Source organism: Aulostomus chinensis, chromosome 7, assembly GCF_037954235.1.
Source record: "Aulostomus chinensis isolate RoL2024-O1b breed Wild chromosome 7, RoL_Achi_v1.0, whole genome shotgun sequence".
NCBI lineage: Eukaryota > Metazoa > Chordata > Actinopteri > Syngnathiformes > Aulostomidae > Aulostomus > Aulostomus chinensis.
Genome location: NC_141326.1, coordinates 19,188,063 through 19,204,981, shown reverse-complemented (window position 1 = coordinate 19,204,981; position 16,919 = coordinate 19,188,063). Strand labels below are relative to the sequence as shown.

The following is a 16,919-nucleotide window of genomic DNA, read 5'->3' as shown; positions in this document are numbered from 1 at the left end:
AAACTGTCCAAAAGTCCTCCTCTGCTCTCCACTCTCACACAGGAGGCAGACAGCAGCAGGGGAGGGGGTTCTTAAAGGCACAGCTCTCAGCTCTGCACTCAAACTTTGCATCACACTGAGGTTCCTAACTCCTAAACTACAAGTCCCACCTATTTACCAAATACACCGTTGGATTCAGGGAGACTCCTGCGACCCAGCCACTGGCACATGGAGGCTCAGGCACACTGCTTGCTGCTTTAATTTTCATATAAATTTGTTTATCTGCATATGATGAATAACCCCTCTTATTTATGCTCTATTGACATAAAATGATTAAATTCAATATGTTTTTTTGTTGTTGTTCTACCAAATAGTGATTCTTGGCAAGTGAAAAATCATTGGGGCTGCTATTCAGAGCATATATTTGACTTTTTATAACACAGGATACATCCATTTTTTTCGAGGTAAGAAAATGTTTCATTCTCCACACAATTCAAATGTAATCGACAATTAGATAAATCATTTTGACAACTGTGGGAAATGTGTCTCAATCATTATTATGCAGCCATTATACAGCTGCAACACTCTCAACTGTCAAATGACTCATGGATTCAATATAGTTTCCTTTTTAATGAAATTAGCAACAAATCATTGAATGATAATGAATCTGCATTGATCATTTTATGGTATGGTTTGGAATATTCATGGTGCTTCTTCAGAAACACAGTTCTGTATAATGATCACAAAAAGCAACTGGTTATTATCAGTATATTAAAAAAAAAAGTTGGATTTGATCTCTTTGCGTCCTTCTGGAGTTTAGCACCATGCAGCCATCACACCACTGGGAAAGACGCGCAGGCAGCGAGTCCACACATGTTCTTCCCGCGTTCGATGAGGAAATAACTGTAAGAGAAATTAATGGTTCATATCACCATCCTGTTATCGCTCAAGTATTTCGCACTGTTTTCTGTGTTGTGGCCTCAGATCCCGGTCACAAGACCGGTATGGTAAACAGAAGACTCACCCATCCATCCCCCAGCTGGTGCCCCATGAGTTCTTTACTATCCAGTAAGAGATGCCATTTTCCACTCCGTACCCCACTGCTAACACTGCATGATTGACCTGGTCTGGAGTGCTGTGGCATTTAGTGCTAAAAACAAAACAAAAGAAAAAGACACGACTGGTTGAAGTATGAGGAACGAAATTTTTGCTACTTTACTTTCCCGACATGGACATTAACATGAAATTCTGTTGTAAAAAGGGGACAAAAAAAAGCTCCACTTTCATCTTTTATCCCTTCTTGCTGCTAACGTTAGCAGCTTTAGATATAATTTGTTAGACCAGGTGTTTCATCAGCTTAGATGTGTTGCTGTCTTCAGCTTTGCTTAACAAACATTACAATTATTTTTATGCAACTTTTCAAAGTGTAACTATACCTACAATGGTACTAAAATTGGCACAGATTTATTTGACAGGGTGCTTTGTATTGTTACAATATTGTACTGATATTATTGGTCATAAGCCGGTTAACTCCCCCATCGCAAGTGTCTTCCAATTGGTAAAAAATCTGTACATGACGGACGGATCCTCTCGTCTTGTTTGGAGAAAGACAGACTTGTAACTTCATCAACCTCGAGATTAAGCCTTTGTAAAGTTTTAAACTATATATTACCAGATATGACACCTAAAAACCCACAACAAAATGTTTCAGCAGCATATCGTCACCTTCTTAAAATAACTGCTGAAGTCATTTTTTTGGGACAAGTTTTTTTTGCCTGAATCAACTCCTTATGATGTTTTGTCTCCAGTTTTTTTGTGTTTGCTGAAAAACTTGAAAAACATCACATAGGCGATTATTTAAGAAGGTGACGATATGTCACCTGATGAGTTTTCCCTACAAGCCTCTAACTTCTACAGAGCATTTCGCTGACTGCGCCTCTGAATGGCTTCTTTCAGTTGGCGACCTCCCCCCGCGCCTCCTGTTCACCGTCAACTGATTAATAAACTGAAAGTAGACAAACTCACGCACATACAGACGTGTAGGGAATCAAACCCCATTCTGGTACACCGTTACAGCTGCCTTTTGCTTATTGATGATACCTGAAAGGTAAAGCAAAACCTGTATTCGCAGCAGAAAACAAGGGTTAGGATTTCACACTGTGGCACAATGGCAGTGCTAGCCCCATAGCTAGCTAGTTGATAATGTTCACCAGTGATCTGGGCCAACAACGATTTAGCTAACATTAGCTAGCAGCTATCCACCACCGCCCGTTAGCTACAGGGCCAGCGCTGTTGTATTATCAGGCTGACGTTGTGTTTTTTTGGAAACAAATTGATTAATGTCAGCTATTGTCAGTAAAATGAGACAGTACCATTCCATTGCATCAGAAATGAGCTAAAACAGATTTTCCTGGTCCCCCTGGACTCCTGATTATGGGCGAAATTCTTGTTCTTCAAATAAGACGTACATTCAGAGTATTTTGAATTCTTCTTTATCTGGACTCTCCCTTGGAACTCTTTGCCATGAAAAGAATGGGGGTCATTGCCCCTGGTAACAGAGCTCCCAGAATCACAGGCCAACACAAATACATTCACTGCAATATGGAGACAATTTTTGGAGGAGAGATTTTATTTGTTCATTTATTGTCCAATTACAGTTGAAGGATTGAAAAAAGACATTTATTTGTACAAATACAACATGTTAGGACAGGGAGGCTGCTGATTTAAATTTTTCATGTGAGAGGCTTGGACAAGTTCAGTTTGAGTGGGCCTCGGTTGAGACGACATAAACCGTCTTTGTGGTGTACCAATGAGACCGAAAGGATTGGGCGAAATACTCCCCTCCCATGGGACATAAGGCTGAAATGAGCGGATGGGCCGAAATTCAAGCGGGTGAAACGGCTGTCGTCTTAACCATCCTCTCATATTCTTCCTCTTTCATCCCCATGCAACCGTTTCAGTTACTGTATGGACTGTAAACAATGAGCGGCAGACAAACAAGGACGTCTTGGACTGGATATCTGCCGGCTACACTGGATTCCATGAGTGCTGATGGTCTGCTCCTTGAGTCAAGATGAGGATGGTGATATGGAGATGGAGGGGCCATCCTGGAAACAGATATTTTTCAATCGCATACTTAGAATTGGAATACAGATCATCTTAAATAATCTTAAATTCAAATTTTTCTTTTCTGACCTAATTAATAATGATCAAACTGATGTGAGGTGACCCTACCTGCACTCATCGCCACCATCTCTTGTCCTTTGCCCTCTTGGGGAGATGAGAAGACGCACAAGATTCATCTTCGTCACTGCGCTTTCTCTCCTGTCCTCACACTGTCTCCCCAGTCGTCTGTCCATGGTCCTGGCTGTGCATCGAAGGAGGAGCAGGGTCAGGAACCGGGGTGGGCCATCCTGCAGGCCGATATTTATCTCTTTAGATCTTTGCTTGGCTCAAAATATTTCATGAAAAATCTTTTCACCAAGGTCTTTTTATACTTTTGCCTATCGGTGACTGATCCTGAAATGGCTCCGGTTAATTCTTAATCTCCTTTGCAAATGAGATCAAAATCATTTGACTGATGTAGAGGGTGAGCCCTACCTGTGCTAAACGCCACCATCTTCCTTCTTTCTCTTCTTGGGGAGATGTGAAGAGGGCAGAGAATCACTGTCACTGCGCTTTCTCTTCTGCCCTCTCATCATCTCCCTGTTTGGCCATCCATTTTCAGGGTCCTGCTGGTGTCGAGAAGGAGGAGCAGGGTCAGGAACCCGGTCGTCCGTCCTGGAGGCAAATATTTGTCACTTTAAATCTTTGCTGAGCTCAAAATATTACACATTGGAGTGACAAATCTTCTCACCAGTCTTTTATACATTTCCGTATGGCACGGCTTCTTTTAAATTCTTACCTGTGCTTATTGCCACCATCTTCTGTCTTTCTCTTCTTGCGGAGATGACAAGAGGGCACAGGCTCATCGTCACTACGTTTTCTCTTCTGCCCTCTCATCGTCTCCTCAGTCCTCTGTCCATGATGATTGTCACGACTGTGTGTGGAAGGAGGAGCAGGGTCAGGTACCGGGTGGGCCATCCTGGAAGAAAATATTTGTCACTTCAAAACTTTGCTGGGCTCAAAATGACACAAAACTCTAGTCTCGTCAGTCTTTTCAACATTTGCATATGGGTGACTGATTGAAAATATCTCCTTTAAATCCTTCATCTCTTCTGTACAAACTCAAAATGATGAGACTGCTGGAGGGTGAGCCTACCTGTGCTGATCACCACCGTCCTGCTGCTTTATCCTCTTCGGGAGATGAGAGGAGGTCTCAGCCCCATCTTCATCATCACGTTTCCTCTTCTCCCCTTGCCGTTTTTCGGTGGTTTGGCCACTGTTGTGATGATGTGATGGGGGCTGAGACCGAGGACCAGTATGGGGGGCCTGGTGGGTAATCCTAGAGGACTCAGGCCCGTTCTGGACGCACACAGTTGTCCTCTGACAGTTGGCCATTACCTTGTAGCAGTAATGTAAGCTGCAGGACAAGGAAAAAAATCATTCAGCCGTAGAATACAAAATACAAATATCATCATCAGACTTATCTGTATTGGCATTTTAAGAAGTGATCTGGGTTTTCACTTACTGGGGGGTGTCCGGGTGAGCCATCAGGTGGCGCATGCTACAAAAAGAATGCATCATCACCTGCTGAGGCGTCAACCGCTTGCCTGGATCCAGCTGGAGCATCCCTTTCAGCATGTCCACAAACATCAGCATATCAGCTTTCTCCACAGGTCCATCCACGGGGTTGGTGGAAATGTCACGCTGGAACTGAATAAAAAAAACAAACAAAATACCAGCATGGTCAGAGGGATCTTCTAATAGCTCTAAGAGTTGTTAAGAAAAGCTCATGGATATGTTTGAGCATATATTATATGTACGCTCATTTTTACAGAGGACAACTTACTGTCAGGAGATCATCGAAGCAGCGGAGCCTGCACTTCAAGTTCTCCAAAGGATGATGAATCTTGGTCATCCTGCTGAACTGCTCTGGTGACTGAAGAGACAATGTGGTTGTTAGCCTTCATTTTTGTGAACTTGGTCCAAGACACTTGATCATTAGTTCCATACTTTGAGGTTCCATGTCCAGGTTCCATCTCCGTAGAACTTGTTGTAGAACTGTAAGGTCTTCCTTCCAGAGGCAATTAAACCATCAGGAATTGGACCCTGGGTGTTTCTGATGAACTGTAGCTGAAGAGAACAACACAAAATTAGTCACAGAGGTCCAATCTAAAGTTTCCATGATTGGAAACAACTTTCCCATGAGCAATAACTCAATTAGGAGCAGAAGAGACTTGTGAGGGTACTAACCATATCATACTCATTGTACCCAGGGTAAAGAATGCGACCGATGAATAGCTCGGCAGCAACGCAGCCCAGAGACCACATGTCGATGGCCTCATTGTAGGGAGCCCCCAAAATGATTTCTGGGCACCTTTAAAAAAAAAAGAGCAGGCAAGATCATCAAGTGTACTTGCATTATTTTTGATCAAACTTGAATAATTAATATAGGAAACACAGTGAGTTCTTCAATCAACACTGCAGTCACAAACATGATAGTTTGTGAGAACAGATGAGGGGGAAAATGTGAATATTCATATCCACTCAGAGCAATTATGGCTCCAGTTACTCACCGGTATGGAAGGGTCTGCAGCTCTAAGCCCTGCCTGACTTCCGACACAAAGGAAGACAGGCCAAAGTCAATTAATTTGACCTTATAGGGCTGCTGCTGATGGTCCACCAACATGATGTTTTCTAGTTTAAGGTCGGCATGAACAATTCCAGCCTCCTTCAGGTGGTTCAGCGCGTTTGCCACCTGAAAAATACAAAGAAGATCAACAAGAGCTGTCGTGACCTCGTTTCTGGACTGTTTTCCAAAGCAGAGAAGAACATGGCTGAACTTACCTGGTAGACAATTGGCCGAATCTGATTAAGGCGTAAGGGTTTGTGCAGCCTCTCCTTCATCAGATCGCTCAAGCTCTTGTCCAGATGCTCAAACTCCAGACAAAGCTGTCCTCCGGTGGAAAAAGCATCGTTCCATATGACAATATTTTGCTTGTTCAGATGCTTCATTTTCTTCAGGAACTCAATCTAAGGATGTTTGAGGAGGAGATTTTCAGAGTTATCGGAACAAAGTATCATCGCAGGTGGGATATAATGAAATCTTGATGAGTGTGGTGGTCACTGTCCTCCTACCTCTACTTTGGCCTGGAGACCATAAATGCCTTCATTTTTGATCATTTTTAAGGCCACAGTCTTGTTGTTGGCCAAGTTGACACATTTGACAACTTTGCCAAAAGCGCCCTGTCCCTTAAGAGAAAGAATCTTATAGGTGGCAGAGTTGGAGGAGATCCAACCGTGTGGGAACGATTGTGATGCCATCTCTCAACCGTCTGCAGTATGAAGTGGATTGCAGGAGGAAGCGTTCATATATGGACTTGTGTTTGGACTTGACAGGTTGATCTGACTGCTTGTTTGATGTCTGTGATGTTGATTGAACACTTGACTGACAAGCCAAACAGTGATCACTGACATGAACCATCCAGCCATCCATTTTCTTCCACTTACCGTATTTTCCGCACTATAAGGTGCACCTAAAAGCCTTTAACCAACAGTGCGCCTTATAATCAGATGCACCTTATAATCAGATGCGCCCTGTAGTGCAGAAAATACGGTATCCTGTCCTGTTAAGAGTTGCGGGGGAGGGGGTCAGCTACGGGCAAGAGGCGGGGTTTTCACCCTGGACGGGTCGCCAGTCCATCGCAGAGCCAACACGTACAGACAGACAACCATTGCAATGCATGTCTTTGGACGGTGGGAGGAAGCTGGAGTACCAGAGAGAACCCACGGAGGCACAGGGAGAGAAGGTCCTTTGGGACGGAGGCCCTATTGTGCCCACTCACACTCAAATTGACCCCCTAAACACGCTCAAAAACTCAGCAAATTTTGCACACACATCTGGTCTGGCAAACATGTCTATAGTCCCCAAAAAAACAACCTAGGGAGACAAAAACACATTTCTGCCCATAACTACACCTAGGAATGCCGTACAGACATGGGATCAACACAGATTTATTTGTCTCATCAAGAAGCACAAGTCATATACTGACACTCCCAACCGAAAACCCAGGGAAGTCCACAAAATGGACAAAACCGTCAAAATGTGGACATTTACACACCCCAAACAAACGCTATCTCCTCCTAGGGTGTTCATGGTATCGCTTCCAAAATTGTATACATGACTCAGGACACTTAAAAAATCTAAAGTTATCAGAAGTTTTTATTTAATTCACACGGTGTGGATTTTATAAGCCCTCAAAGTCAGGGACACTTTTTTCACATACAATAGAGACCAAAGGGGGACCTGTGTCCCCTCCTGGTACATACTGTAGGAATTTTTCAACAAGTCATCATTAATCAATCAGAAGGACCCACAGAGTCTATATTGCACTGTTCAAAATCTGGAGAGGACACCTTCTAGTTAGTTCAAAAGAATTTATTCAGATTAACAGCAAAGAATACAGAGCTCTGGAGATCGTCTTCCCCGATCCCGGAGTCAGCATACGCAGATGCGTCGTCCCTGGCGTTGGGGCAAGAAGTCCAACGATCTAACTATCTTCTCCAGTATTTATGTGTTTCAAGGAGGTGCTTATGTGAGCGCTTCTGCGTGCACGTGTGTATTTTTGATCTTGTGTTATTTTGCAGAATCTTCTGTCTGACCGCGTGCCAGCACCATCTGTTCCCATTGTATACTTTTTGTTGCATCTGTGAAGACAAAAACCTCTCTTGTCCTGATTCATGACCTTGCTCTTATCTACTTCTGACTCCCACTACTTCATGCTACCGTAGAAATTCTGTGGACTCTGTTCTGACTTAATTAGCTTGAGGGAGTGATGCTAGCCATGAGCTACACTCCTGCTGTTCCCTGTTGTGACCTTTTCACCTGTGTCCACTCTTATACAATCTGGTCTGCGCTTCACTGCCTTGTTTCCTGCACTCTATTTTAAGTAAATATATGTATAAATTTGACTACAGTTTGAGCAAATATATATGTATGGATTAATCTACAGTTAAAGCAAATATATGAATAAGTTTATCTACAATACTCTCAAACACTCACTTGTCACGTCTAAACTATAACTCCCACACCTTCACAAAACACACCACTGAATTCCTGATAAAAATCCCTACAAAAATGTGACATTACATTCCACTTATGGACAACATCTGGGGAATTAGGAGACTTTTTCACACTAAAAACTGTCCAAAAGTCCTCCTCTGCTCTCCACTCTCACACAGGAGGCAGACAGCAGCAGGGGAGGGGGTTCTTAAAGGCACAGCTCTCAGCTCTGCACTCAAACTTTGCATCACACTGAGGTTCCTAACTCCTAAACTACAAGTCCCACCTATTTACCAAATACACCGTTGGATTCAGGGAGACTCCTGCGACCCAGCCACTGGCACATGGAGGCTCAGGCACACTGCTTGCTGCTTTAATTTTCATATAAATTTGTTTATCTGCATATGATGAATAACCCCTCTTATTTATGCTCTATTGACATAAAATGATTAAATTCAATATGTTTTTTTGTTGTTGTTCTACCAAATAGTGATTCTTGGCAAGTGAAAAATCATTGGGGCTGCTATTCAGAGCATATATTTGACTTTTTATAACACAGGATACATCCATTTTTTTCGAGGTAAGAAAATGTTTCATTCTCCACACAATTCAAATGTAATCGACAATTAGATAAATCATTTTGACAACTGTGGGAAATGTGTCTCAATCATTATTATGCAGCCATTATACAGCTGCAACACTCTCAACTGTCAAATGACTCATGGATTCAATATAGTTTCCTTTTTAATGAAATTAGCAACAAATCATTGAATGATAATGAATCTGCATTGATCATTTTATGGTATGGTTTGGAATATTCATGGTGCTTCTTCAGAAACACAGTTCTGTATAATGATCACAAAAAGCAACTGGTTATTATCAGTATATTAAAAAAAAAAGTTGGATTTGATCTCTTTGCGTCCTTCTGGAGTTTAGCACCATGCAGCCATCACACCACTGGGAAAGACGCGCAGGCAGCGAGTCCACACATGTTCTTCCCGCGTTCGATGAGGAAATAACTGTAAGAGAAATTAATGGTTCATATCACCATCCTGTTATCGCTCAAGTATTTCGCACTGTTTTCTGTGTTGTGGCCTCAGATCCCGGTCACAAGACCGGTATGGTAAACAGAAGACTCACCCATCCATCCCCCAGCTGGTGCCCCATGAGTTCTTTACTATCCAGTAAGAGATGCCATTTTCCACTCCGTACCCCACTGCTAACACTGCATGATTGACCTGGTCTGGAGTGCTGTGGCATTTAGTGCTAAAAACAAAACAAAAGAAAAAGACACGACTGGTTGAAGTATGAGGAACGAAATTTTTGCTACTTTACTTTCCCGACATGGACATTAACATGAAATTCTGTTGTAAAAAGGGGACAAAAAAAAGCTCCACTTTCATCTTTTATCCCTTCTTGCTGCTAACGTTAGCAGCTTTAGATATAATTTGTTAGACCAGGTGTTTCATCAGCTTAGATGTGTTGCTGTCTTCAGCTTTGCTTAACAAACATTACAATTATTTTTATGCAACTTTTCAAAGTGTAACTATACCTACAATGGTACTAAAATTGGCACAGATTTATTTGACAGGGTGCTTTGTATTGTTACAATATTGTACTGATATTATTGGTCATAAGCCGGTTAACTCCCCCATCGCAAGTGTCTTCCAATTGGTAAAAAATCTGTACATGACGGACGGATCCTCTCGTCTTGTTTGGAGAAAGACAGACTTGTAACTTCATCAACCTCGAGATTAAGCCTTTGTAAAGTTTTAAACTATATATTACCAGATATGACACCTAAAAACCCACAACAAAATGTTTCAGCAGCATATCGTCACCTTCTTAAAATAACTGCTGAAGTCATTTTTTTGGGACAAGTTTTTTTTGCCTGAATCAACTCCTTATGATGTTTTGTCTCCAGTTTTTTTGTGTTTGCTGAAAAACTTGAAAAACATCACATAGGCGATTATTTAAGAAGGTGACGATATGTCACCTGATGAGTTTTCCCTACAAGCCTCTAACTTCTACAGAGCATTTCGCTGACTGCGCCTCTGAATGGCTTCTTTCAGTTGGCGACCTCCCCCCGCGCCTCCTGTTCACCGTCAACTGATTAATAAACTGAAAGTAGACAAACTCACGCACATACAGACGTGTAGGGAATCAAACCCCATTCTGGTACACCGTTACAGCTGCCTTTTGCTTATTGATGATACCTGAAAGGTAAAGCAAAACCTGTATTCGCAGCAGAAAACAAGGGTTAGGATTTCACACTGTGGCACAATGGCAGTGCTAGCCCCATAGCTAGCTAGTTGATAATGTTCACCAGTGATCTGGGCCAACAACGATTTAGCTAACATTAGCTAGCAGCTATCCACCACCGCCCGTTAGCTACAGGGCCAGCGCTGTTGTATTATCAGGCTGACGTTGTGTTTTTTTGGAAACAAATTGATTAATGTCAGCTATTGTCAGTAAAATGAGACAGTACCATTCCATTGCATCAGAAATGAGCTAAAACAGATTTTCCTGGTCCCCCTGGACTCCTGATTATGGGCGAAATTCTTGTTCTTCAAATAAGACGTACATTCAGAGTATTTTGAATTCTTCTTTATCTGGACTCTCCCTTGGAACTCTTTGCCATGAAAAGAATGGGGGTCATTGCCCCTGGTAACAGAGCTCCCAGAATCACAGGCCAACACAAATACATTCACTGCAATATGGAGACAATTTTTGGAGGAGAGATTTTATTTGTTCATTTATTGTCCAATTACAGTTGAAGGATTGAAAAAAGACATTTATTTGTACAAATACAACATGTTAGGACAGGGAGGCTGCTGATTTAAATTTTTCATGTGAGAGGCTTGGACAAGTTCAGTTTGAGTGGGCCTCGGTTGAGACGACATAAACCGTCTTTGTGGTGTACCAATGAGACCGAAAGGATTGGCCGAAATACTCCCCTCCCATGGGACATAAGGCTGAAATGAGCGGATGGGCCGAAATTCAAGCGGGTGAAACGGCTGTCGTCTTAACCATCCTCTCATATTCTTCCTCTTTCATCCCCATGCAACCGTTTCAGTTACTGTATGGACTGTAAACAATGAGCGGCAGACAAACAAGGACGTCTTGGACTGGATATCTGCCGGCTACACTGGATTCCATGAGTGCTGATGGTCTGCTCCTTGAGTCAAGATGAGGATGGTGATATGGAGATGGAGGGGCCATCCTGGAAACAGATATTTTTCAATCGCATACTTAGAATTGGAATACAGATCATCTTAAATAATCTTAAATTCAAATTTTTCTTTTCTGACCTAATTAATAATGATCAAACTGATGTGAGGTGACCCTACCTGCACTCATCGCCACCATCTCTTGTCCTTTGCCCTCTTGGGGAGATGAGAAGACGCACAAGATTCATCTTCGTCACTGCGCTTTCTCTCCTGTCCTCACACTGTCTCCCCAGTCGTCTGTCCATGGTCCTGGCTGTGCATCGAAGGAGGAGCAGGGTCAGGAACCGGGGTGGGCCATCCTGCAGGCCGATATTTATCTCTTTAGATCTTTGCTTGGCTCAAAATATTTCATGAAAAATCTTTTCACCAAGGTCTTTTTATACTTTTGCCTATCGGTGACTGATCCTGAAATGGCTCCGGTTAATTCTTAATCTCCTTTGCAAATGAGATCAAAATCATTTGACTGATGTAGAGGGTGAGCCCTACCTGTGCTAAACGCCACCATCTTCCTTCTTTCTCTTCTTGGGGAGATGTGAAGAGGGCAGAGAATCACTGTCACTGCGCTTTCTCTTCTGCCCTCTCATCATCTCCCTGTTTGGCCATCCATTTTCAGGGTCCTGCTGGTGTCGAGAAGGAGGAGCAGGGTCAGGAACCCGGTCGTCCGTCCTGGAGGCAAATATTTGTCACTTTAAATCTTTGCTGAGCTCAAAATATTACACATTGGAGTGACAAATCTTCTCACCAGTCTTTTATACATTTCCGTATGGCACGGCTTCTTTTAAATTCTTACCTGTGCTTATTGCCACCATCTTCTGTCTTTCTCTTCTTGCGGAGATGACAAGAGGGCACAGGCTCATCGTCACTACGTTTTCTCTTCTGCCCTCTCATCGTCTCCTCAGTCCTCTGTCCATGATGATTGTCACGACTGTGTGTGGAAGGAGGAGCAGGGTCAGGTACCGGGTGGGCCATCCTGGAAGAAAATATTTGTCACTTCAAAACTTTGCTGGGCTCAAAATGACACAAAACTCTAGTCTCGTCAGTCTTTTCAACATTTGCATATGGGTGACTGATTGAAAATATCTCCTTTAAATCCTTCATCTCTTCTGTACAAACTCAAAATGATGAGACTGCTGGAGGGTGAGCCTACCTGTGCTGATCACCACCGTCCTGCTGCTTTATCCTCTTCGGGAGATGAGAGGAGGTCTCAGCCCCATCTTCATCATCACGTTTCCTCTTCTCCCCTTGCCGTTTTTCGGTGGTTTGGCCACTGTTGTGATGATGTGATGGGGGCTGAGACCGAGGACCAGTATGGGGGGCCTGGTGGGTAATCCTAGAGGACTCAGGCCCGTTCTGGACGCACACAGTTGTCCTCTGACAGTTGGCCATTACCTTGTAGCAGTAATGTAAGCTGCAGGACAAGGAAAAAAATCATTCAGCCGTAGAATACAAAATACAAATATCATCATCAGACTTATCTGTATTGGCATTTTAAGAAGTGATCTGGGTTTTCACTTACTGGGGGGTGTCCGGGTGATCCATCAGGTGGCGCATGCTACAAAAAGAATGCATCATCACCTGCTGAGGCGTCAACCGCTTGCCTGGATCCAGCTGGAGCATCCCTTTCAGCATGTCCACGAACATCAGCATATCAGCTTTCTCCACAGGTCCATCCACGGGGTTGGTGGAAATGTCACGCTGGAACTGAATAAAAAAAACAAACAAAATACCAGCATGGTCAGAGGGATCTTCTAATAGCTCTAAGAGTTGTTAAGAAAAGCTCATGGATATGTTTGAGCATATATTATATGTACGCTCATTTTTACAAAGGACAACTTACTGCCAGGAGATCATCGAAGCAGCGGAGCCTGCACTTCAAGTTCTCCAAAGGATGATGAATCTTGGTCATCCTGCTGAACTGCTCTGGTGACTGAAGAGACAATGTGGTTGTTAGCCTTCGTTTTTGTGAACTTGGTCTAAGACACTTGATCATTAGTTCCATACTTTGAGGTTCCATGTCCAGGTTCCATCTCCGTAGAACTTGTTGTAGAACTGTAAGGTCTTCCTTCCAGAGGCAATTAAACCATCAGGAATTGGACCCTGGGTGTTTCTGATGAACTGTAGCTGAAGAGAACAACACAAAATTAGTCACAGAGGTCCAATCTAAAGTTTCCATGATTGGAAACAACTTTCCCATGAGCAATAACTCAATTAGGAGCAGAAGAGACTTGTGAGGGTACTAACCATATCATACTCATTGTACCCAGGGTAAAGAATGCGACCGATGAATAGCTCGGCAGCAACGCAGCCCAGAGACCACATGTCGATGGCCTCATTGTAGGGAGCCCCCAAAATGATTTCTGGGCACCTTTAAAAAAAAGAGCAGGCAAGATCATCAAGTGTACTTGCATTATTTTTGATCAAACTTGAATAATTAATATAGGAAACACAGTGAGTTCTTCAATCAACACTGCAGTCACAAACATGATAGTTTGTGAGAACAGATGAGGGGGAAAATGTGAATATTCATATCCACTCAGAGCAATTATGGCTCCAGTTACTCACCGGTATGGAAGGGTCTGCAGCTCTAAGCCCTGCCTGACTTCCGACACAAAGGAAGACAGGCCAAAGTCAATTAATTTGACCTTATAGGGCTGCTGCTGATGGTCCACCAACATGATGTTTTCTAGTTTAAGGTCGGCATGAACAATTCCAGCCTCCTTCAGGTGGTTCAGCGCGTTTGCCACCTGAAAAATACAAAGAAGATCAACAAGAGCTGTCGTGACCTCGTTTCTGGACTGTTTTCCAAAGCAGAGAAGAACATGGCTGAACTTACCTGGTAGACAATTGGCCGAATCTGATTAAGGCGTAAGGGTTTGTGCAGCCTCTCCTTCATCAGATCGCTCAAGCTCTTGTCCAGATGCTCAAACTCCAGACAAAGCTGTCCTCCGGTGGAAAAAGCATCGTTCCATATGACAATATTTTGCTTGTTCAGATGCTTCATTTTCTTCAGGAACTCAATCTAAGGATGTTTGAGGAGGCGATTTTCAGAGTTATCGGAACAAAGTATCATCGCAGGTGGGATATAATGAAATCTTGATGAGTGTGGTGGTCACTGTCCTCCTACCTCTACTTTGGCCTGGAGACCATAAATGCCTTCATTTTTTATCATTTTTAAGGCCACAGTCTTGTTGTTGGCCAAGTTGACACATTTGACAACTTTGCCAAAAGCGCCCTGTCCCTTAAGAGAAAGAATCTTATAGGTGGCAGAGTTGGAGGAGATCCAACCGTGTGGGAACGATTGTGATGCCATCTCTCAACCGTCTGCAGTATGAAGTGGATTGCAGGAGGAAGCGTTCATATATGGACTTGTGTTTGGACTTGACAGGTTGATCTGACTGCTTGTTTGATGTCTGTGATGTTGATTGAACACTTGACTGACAAGCCAAACAGTGATCACTGACATGAACCATCCAGCCATCCATTTTCTTCCACTTACCGTATTTTCCGCACTATAAGGTGCACCTAAAAGCCTTTAACCAACAGTGCGCCTTATAATCAGATGCACCTTATAATCAGATGCGCCCTATAGTGCAGAAAATACGGTATCCTGTCCTGTTAAGAGTTGCGGGGGAGGGGGTCAGCTACGGGCAAGAGGCGGGGTTTTCACCCTGGACGGGTCGCCAGTCCATCGCAGAGCCAACACGTACAGACAGACAACCATTGCAATGCATGTCTTTGGACGGTGGGAGGAAGCTGGAGTACCAGAGAGAACCCACGGAGGCAAAGGGAGAGAAGGTCCTTTGGGACGGAGGCCCTATTGTGCCCACTCACACTCAAATTGACCCCCTAAACACGCTCAAAAACTCAGCAAATTTTGCACACACATCTGGTCTGGCAAACATGTCTATAGTCCCAAAAAAAACAACCTAGGGAGACAAAAACACATTTCTGCCCATAACTACACCTAGGAATGCCGTACAGACATGGGATCAACACAGATTTATTTGTCTCATCAAGAAGCACAAGTCATATACTGACACTCCCAACCGAAAACCCAGGGAAGTCCACAAAATGGACAAAACCGTCAAAATGTGGACATTTACACACCCCAAACAAACGCTATCTCCTCCTAAGGTGTTCATGGTATCGCTTCCAAAATTTTATACATGACTCAGGACACTTAAAAAATCTAAAGTTATCAGAAGTTTTTATTTAATTCACACGGTGTGGATTTTATAAGCCCTCAAAGTCAGGGACACTTTTTTCACATACAATAGAGACCAACGGGGGGCCTGTGTCCCCTCCTGGTACATACTGTAGGAATTTTTCAACAAGTCATCATTAATCAATCAGAAGGACCCACAGAGTCTATATTGCACTGTTCAAAATCTGGAGAGGACACCTTCTAGTTAGTTCAAAAGAATTTATTCAGATTAACAGCAAAGAATACAGAGCTCTGGAGATCGTCTTCCCCGATCCTGGAGTCAGCATACGCAGATGCGTCGTCCCTGGCGTTGGGGCAAGAAGTCCAACGATCTAACTATCTTCTCCAGTATTTATGTGTTTCAAGGAGGTGCTTATGTGAGCGCTTCTGCGTGCACGTGTGTATTTTTGATCTTGTGTTATTTTGCAGAATCTTCTGTCTGACCGCGTGCCAGCACCATCTGTTCCCATTGTATACTTTTTGTTGCATCTGTGAAGACAAAAACCTCTCTTGTCCTGATTCATGACCTTGCTCTTATCTACTTCTGACTCCCACTACTTCATGCTACCGTAGAAATTCTGTGGACTCTGTTCTGACTTAATTAGCTTGAGGGAGTGATGCTAGCCATGAGCTACACTCCTGCTGTTCCCTGTTGTGACCTTTTCACCTGTGTCCACTCTTATACAATCTGGTCTGCGCTTCACTGCCTTGTTTCCTGCACTCTATTTTAAGTAAATATATGTATAAATTTGACTACAGTTTGAGCAAATATATATGTATGGATTAATCTACAGTTAAAGCAAATATATGAATAAGTTTATCTACAATACTCTCAAACACTCACTTGTCACGTCTAAACTATAACTCCCACACCTTCACAAAACACACCACTGAATTCCTGATAAAAATCCCTACAAAAATGTGACATTACATTCCACTTATGGACAACATCTGGGGAATTAGGAGACTTTTTCACACTAAAAACTGTCCAAAAGTCCTCCTCTGCTCTCCACTCTCACACAGGAGGCAGACAGCAGCAGGGGAGGGGGTTCTTAAAGGCACAGCTCTCAGCTCTGCACTCAAACTTTGCATCACACTGAGGTTCCTAACTCCTAAACTACAAGTCCCACCTATTTACCAAATACACCGTTGGATTCAGGGAGACTCCTGCGACCCAGCCACTGGCACAAGGAGGCTCAGGCACACTGCTTGCTGCTTTAATTTTCATATAAATTTGTTTATCTGCATATGATGAATAACCCCTCTTATTTATGCTCTATTGACATAAAATGATTAAATTCAATATGTTTTTTTGTTGTTGTTCTACCAAATAGTGATTCTT

The 16,919-nt window shown here is 43.0% G+C and overlaps 2 protein-coding genes across 4 annotated transcripts; both read right to left on the bottom strand.

Annotated features, from left to right (window-relative positions):
• Positions 1-585: 585 nt before the first annotated feature.
• Positions 586-6,581, bottom strand: LOC147258881 (homeodomain-interacting protein kinase 2-like). 2 transcript variants are annotated; one of them, XM_086208978.1, is made up of 12 exons: positions 5,929-6,350; positions 5,658-5,839; positions 5,335-5,458; positions 5,095-5,214; positions 4,931-5,020; positions 4,610-4,794; positions 4,241-4,501; positions 3,884-4,063; positions 3,580-3,759; positions 3,214-3,392; positions 1,004-3,086; positions 586-882 (listed from the first exon to the last, which is right to left on the bottom strand). In XM_086208978.1, exons 1-9 carry the CDS (start codon positions 6,094-6,096, stop codon positions 3,585-3,587), a joined length of 1,485 nt encoding a protein of 494 aa, XP_086065104.1. In that variant the 5' UTR covers positions 6,097-6,350; the 3' UTR covers positions 586-882; positions 1,004-3,086; positions 3,214-3,392; positions 3,580-3,584. The 2 variants fall into 2 exon arrangements, with proteins under 2 accessions (XP_086065104.1, XP_086065103.1); XM_086208977.1 differs by lacking the exon at positions 586-882 and having other exon boundaries at positions 1,876-3,086; positions 5,929-6,114; positions 6,220-6,581.
• Positions 6,582-8,865: 2,284 nt separating this feature from the next.
• Positions 8,866-14,859, bottom strand: LOC147258880 (homeodomain-interacting protein kinase 2-like). Of its 2 annotated transcripts, XM_086208976.1 has the most exons (12): positions 14,498-14,859; positions 14,207-14,392; positions 13,936-14,117; positions 13,615-13,738; positions 13,375-13,494; positions 13,211-13,300; positions 12,890-13,074; positions 12,521-12,781; positions 12,164-12,343; positions 11,860-12,039; positions 11,494-11,672; positions 10,170-11,366 (listed from the first exon to the last, which is right to left on the bottom strand). In XM_086208976.1, exons 1-10 carry the CDS (start codon positions 14,681-14,683, stop codon positions 11,865-11,867), a joined length of 1,689 nt encoding a protein of 562 aa, XP_086065102.1. In that variant the 5' UTR covers positions 14,684-14,859; the 3' UTR covers positions 10,170-11,366; positions 11,494-11,672; positions 11,860-11,864. The 2 variants fall into 2 exon arrangements, 1 of the variants encoding a protein (XP_086065102.1); XR_015117089.1 differs by lacking the exons at positions 11,860-12,039; positions 12,164-12,343; positions 12,521-12,781; ... (5 more) ...; positions 14,207-14,392; positions 14,498-14,859 and adding an exon at positions 8,866-9,162 and having other exon boundaries at positions 9,284-11,366; positions 11,494-11,849.
• Between the last annotated feature and the right edge of the window lie 2,060 nt (positions 14,860-16,919).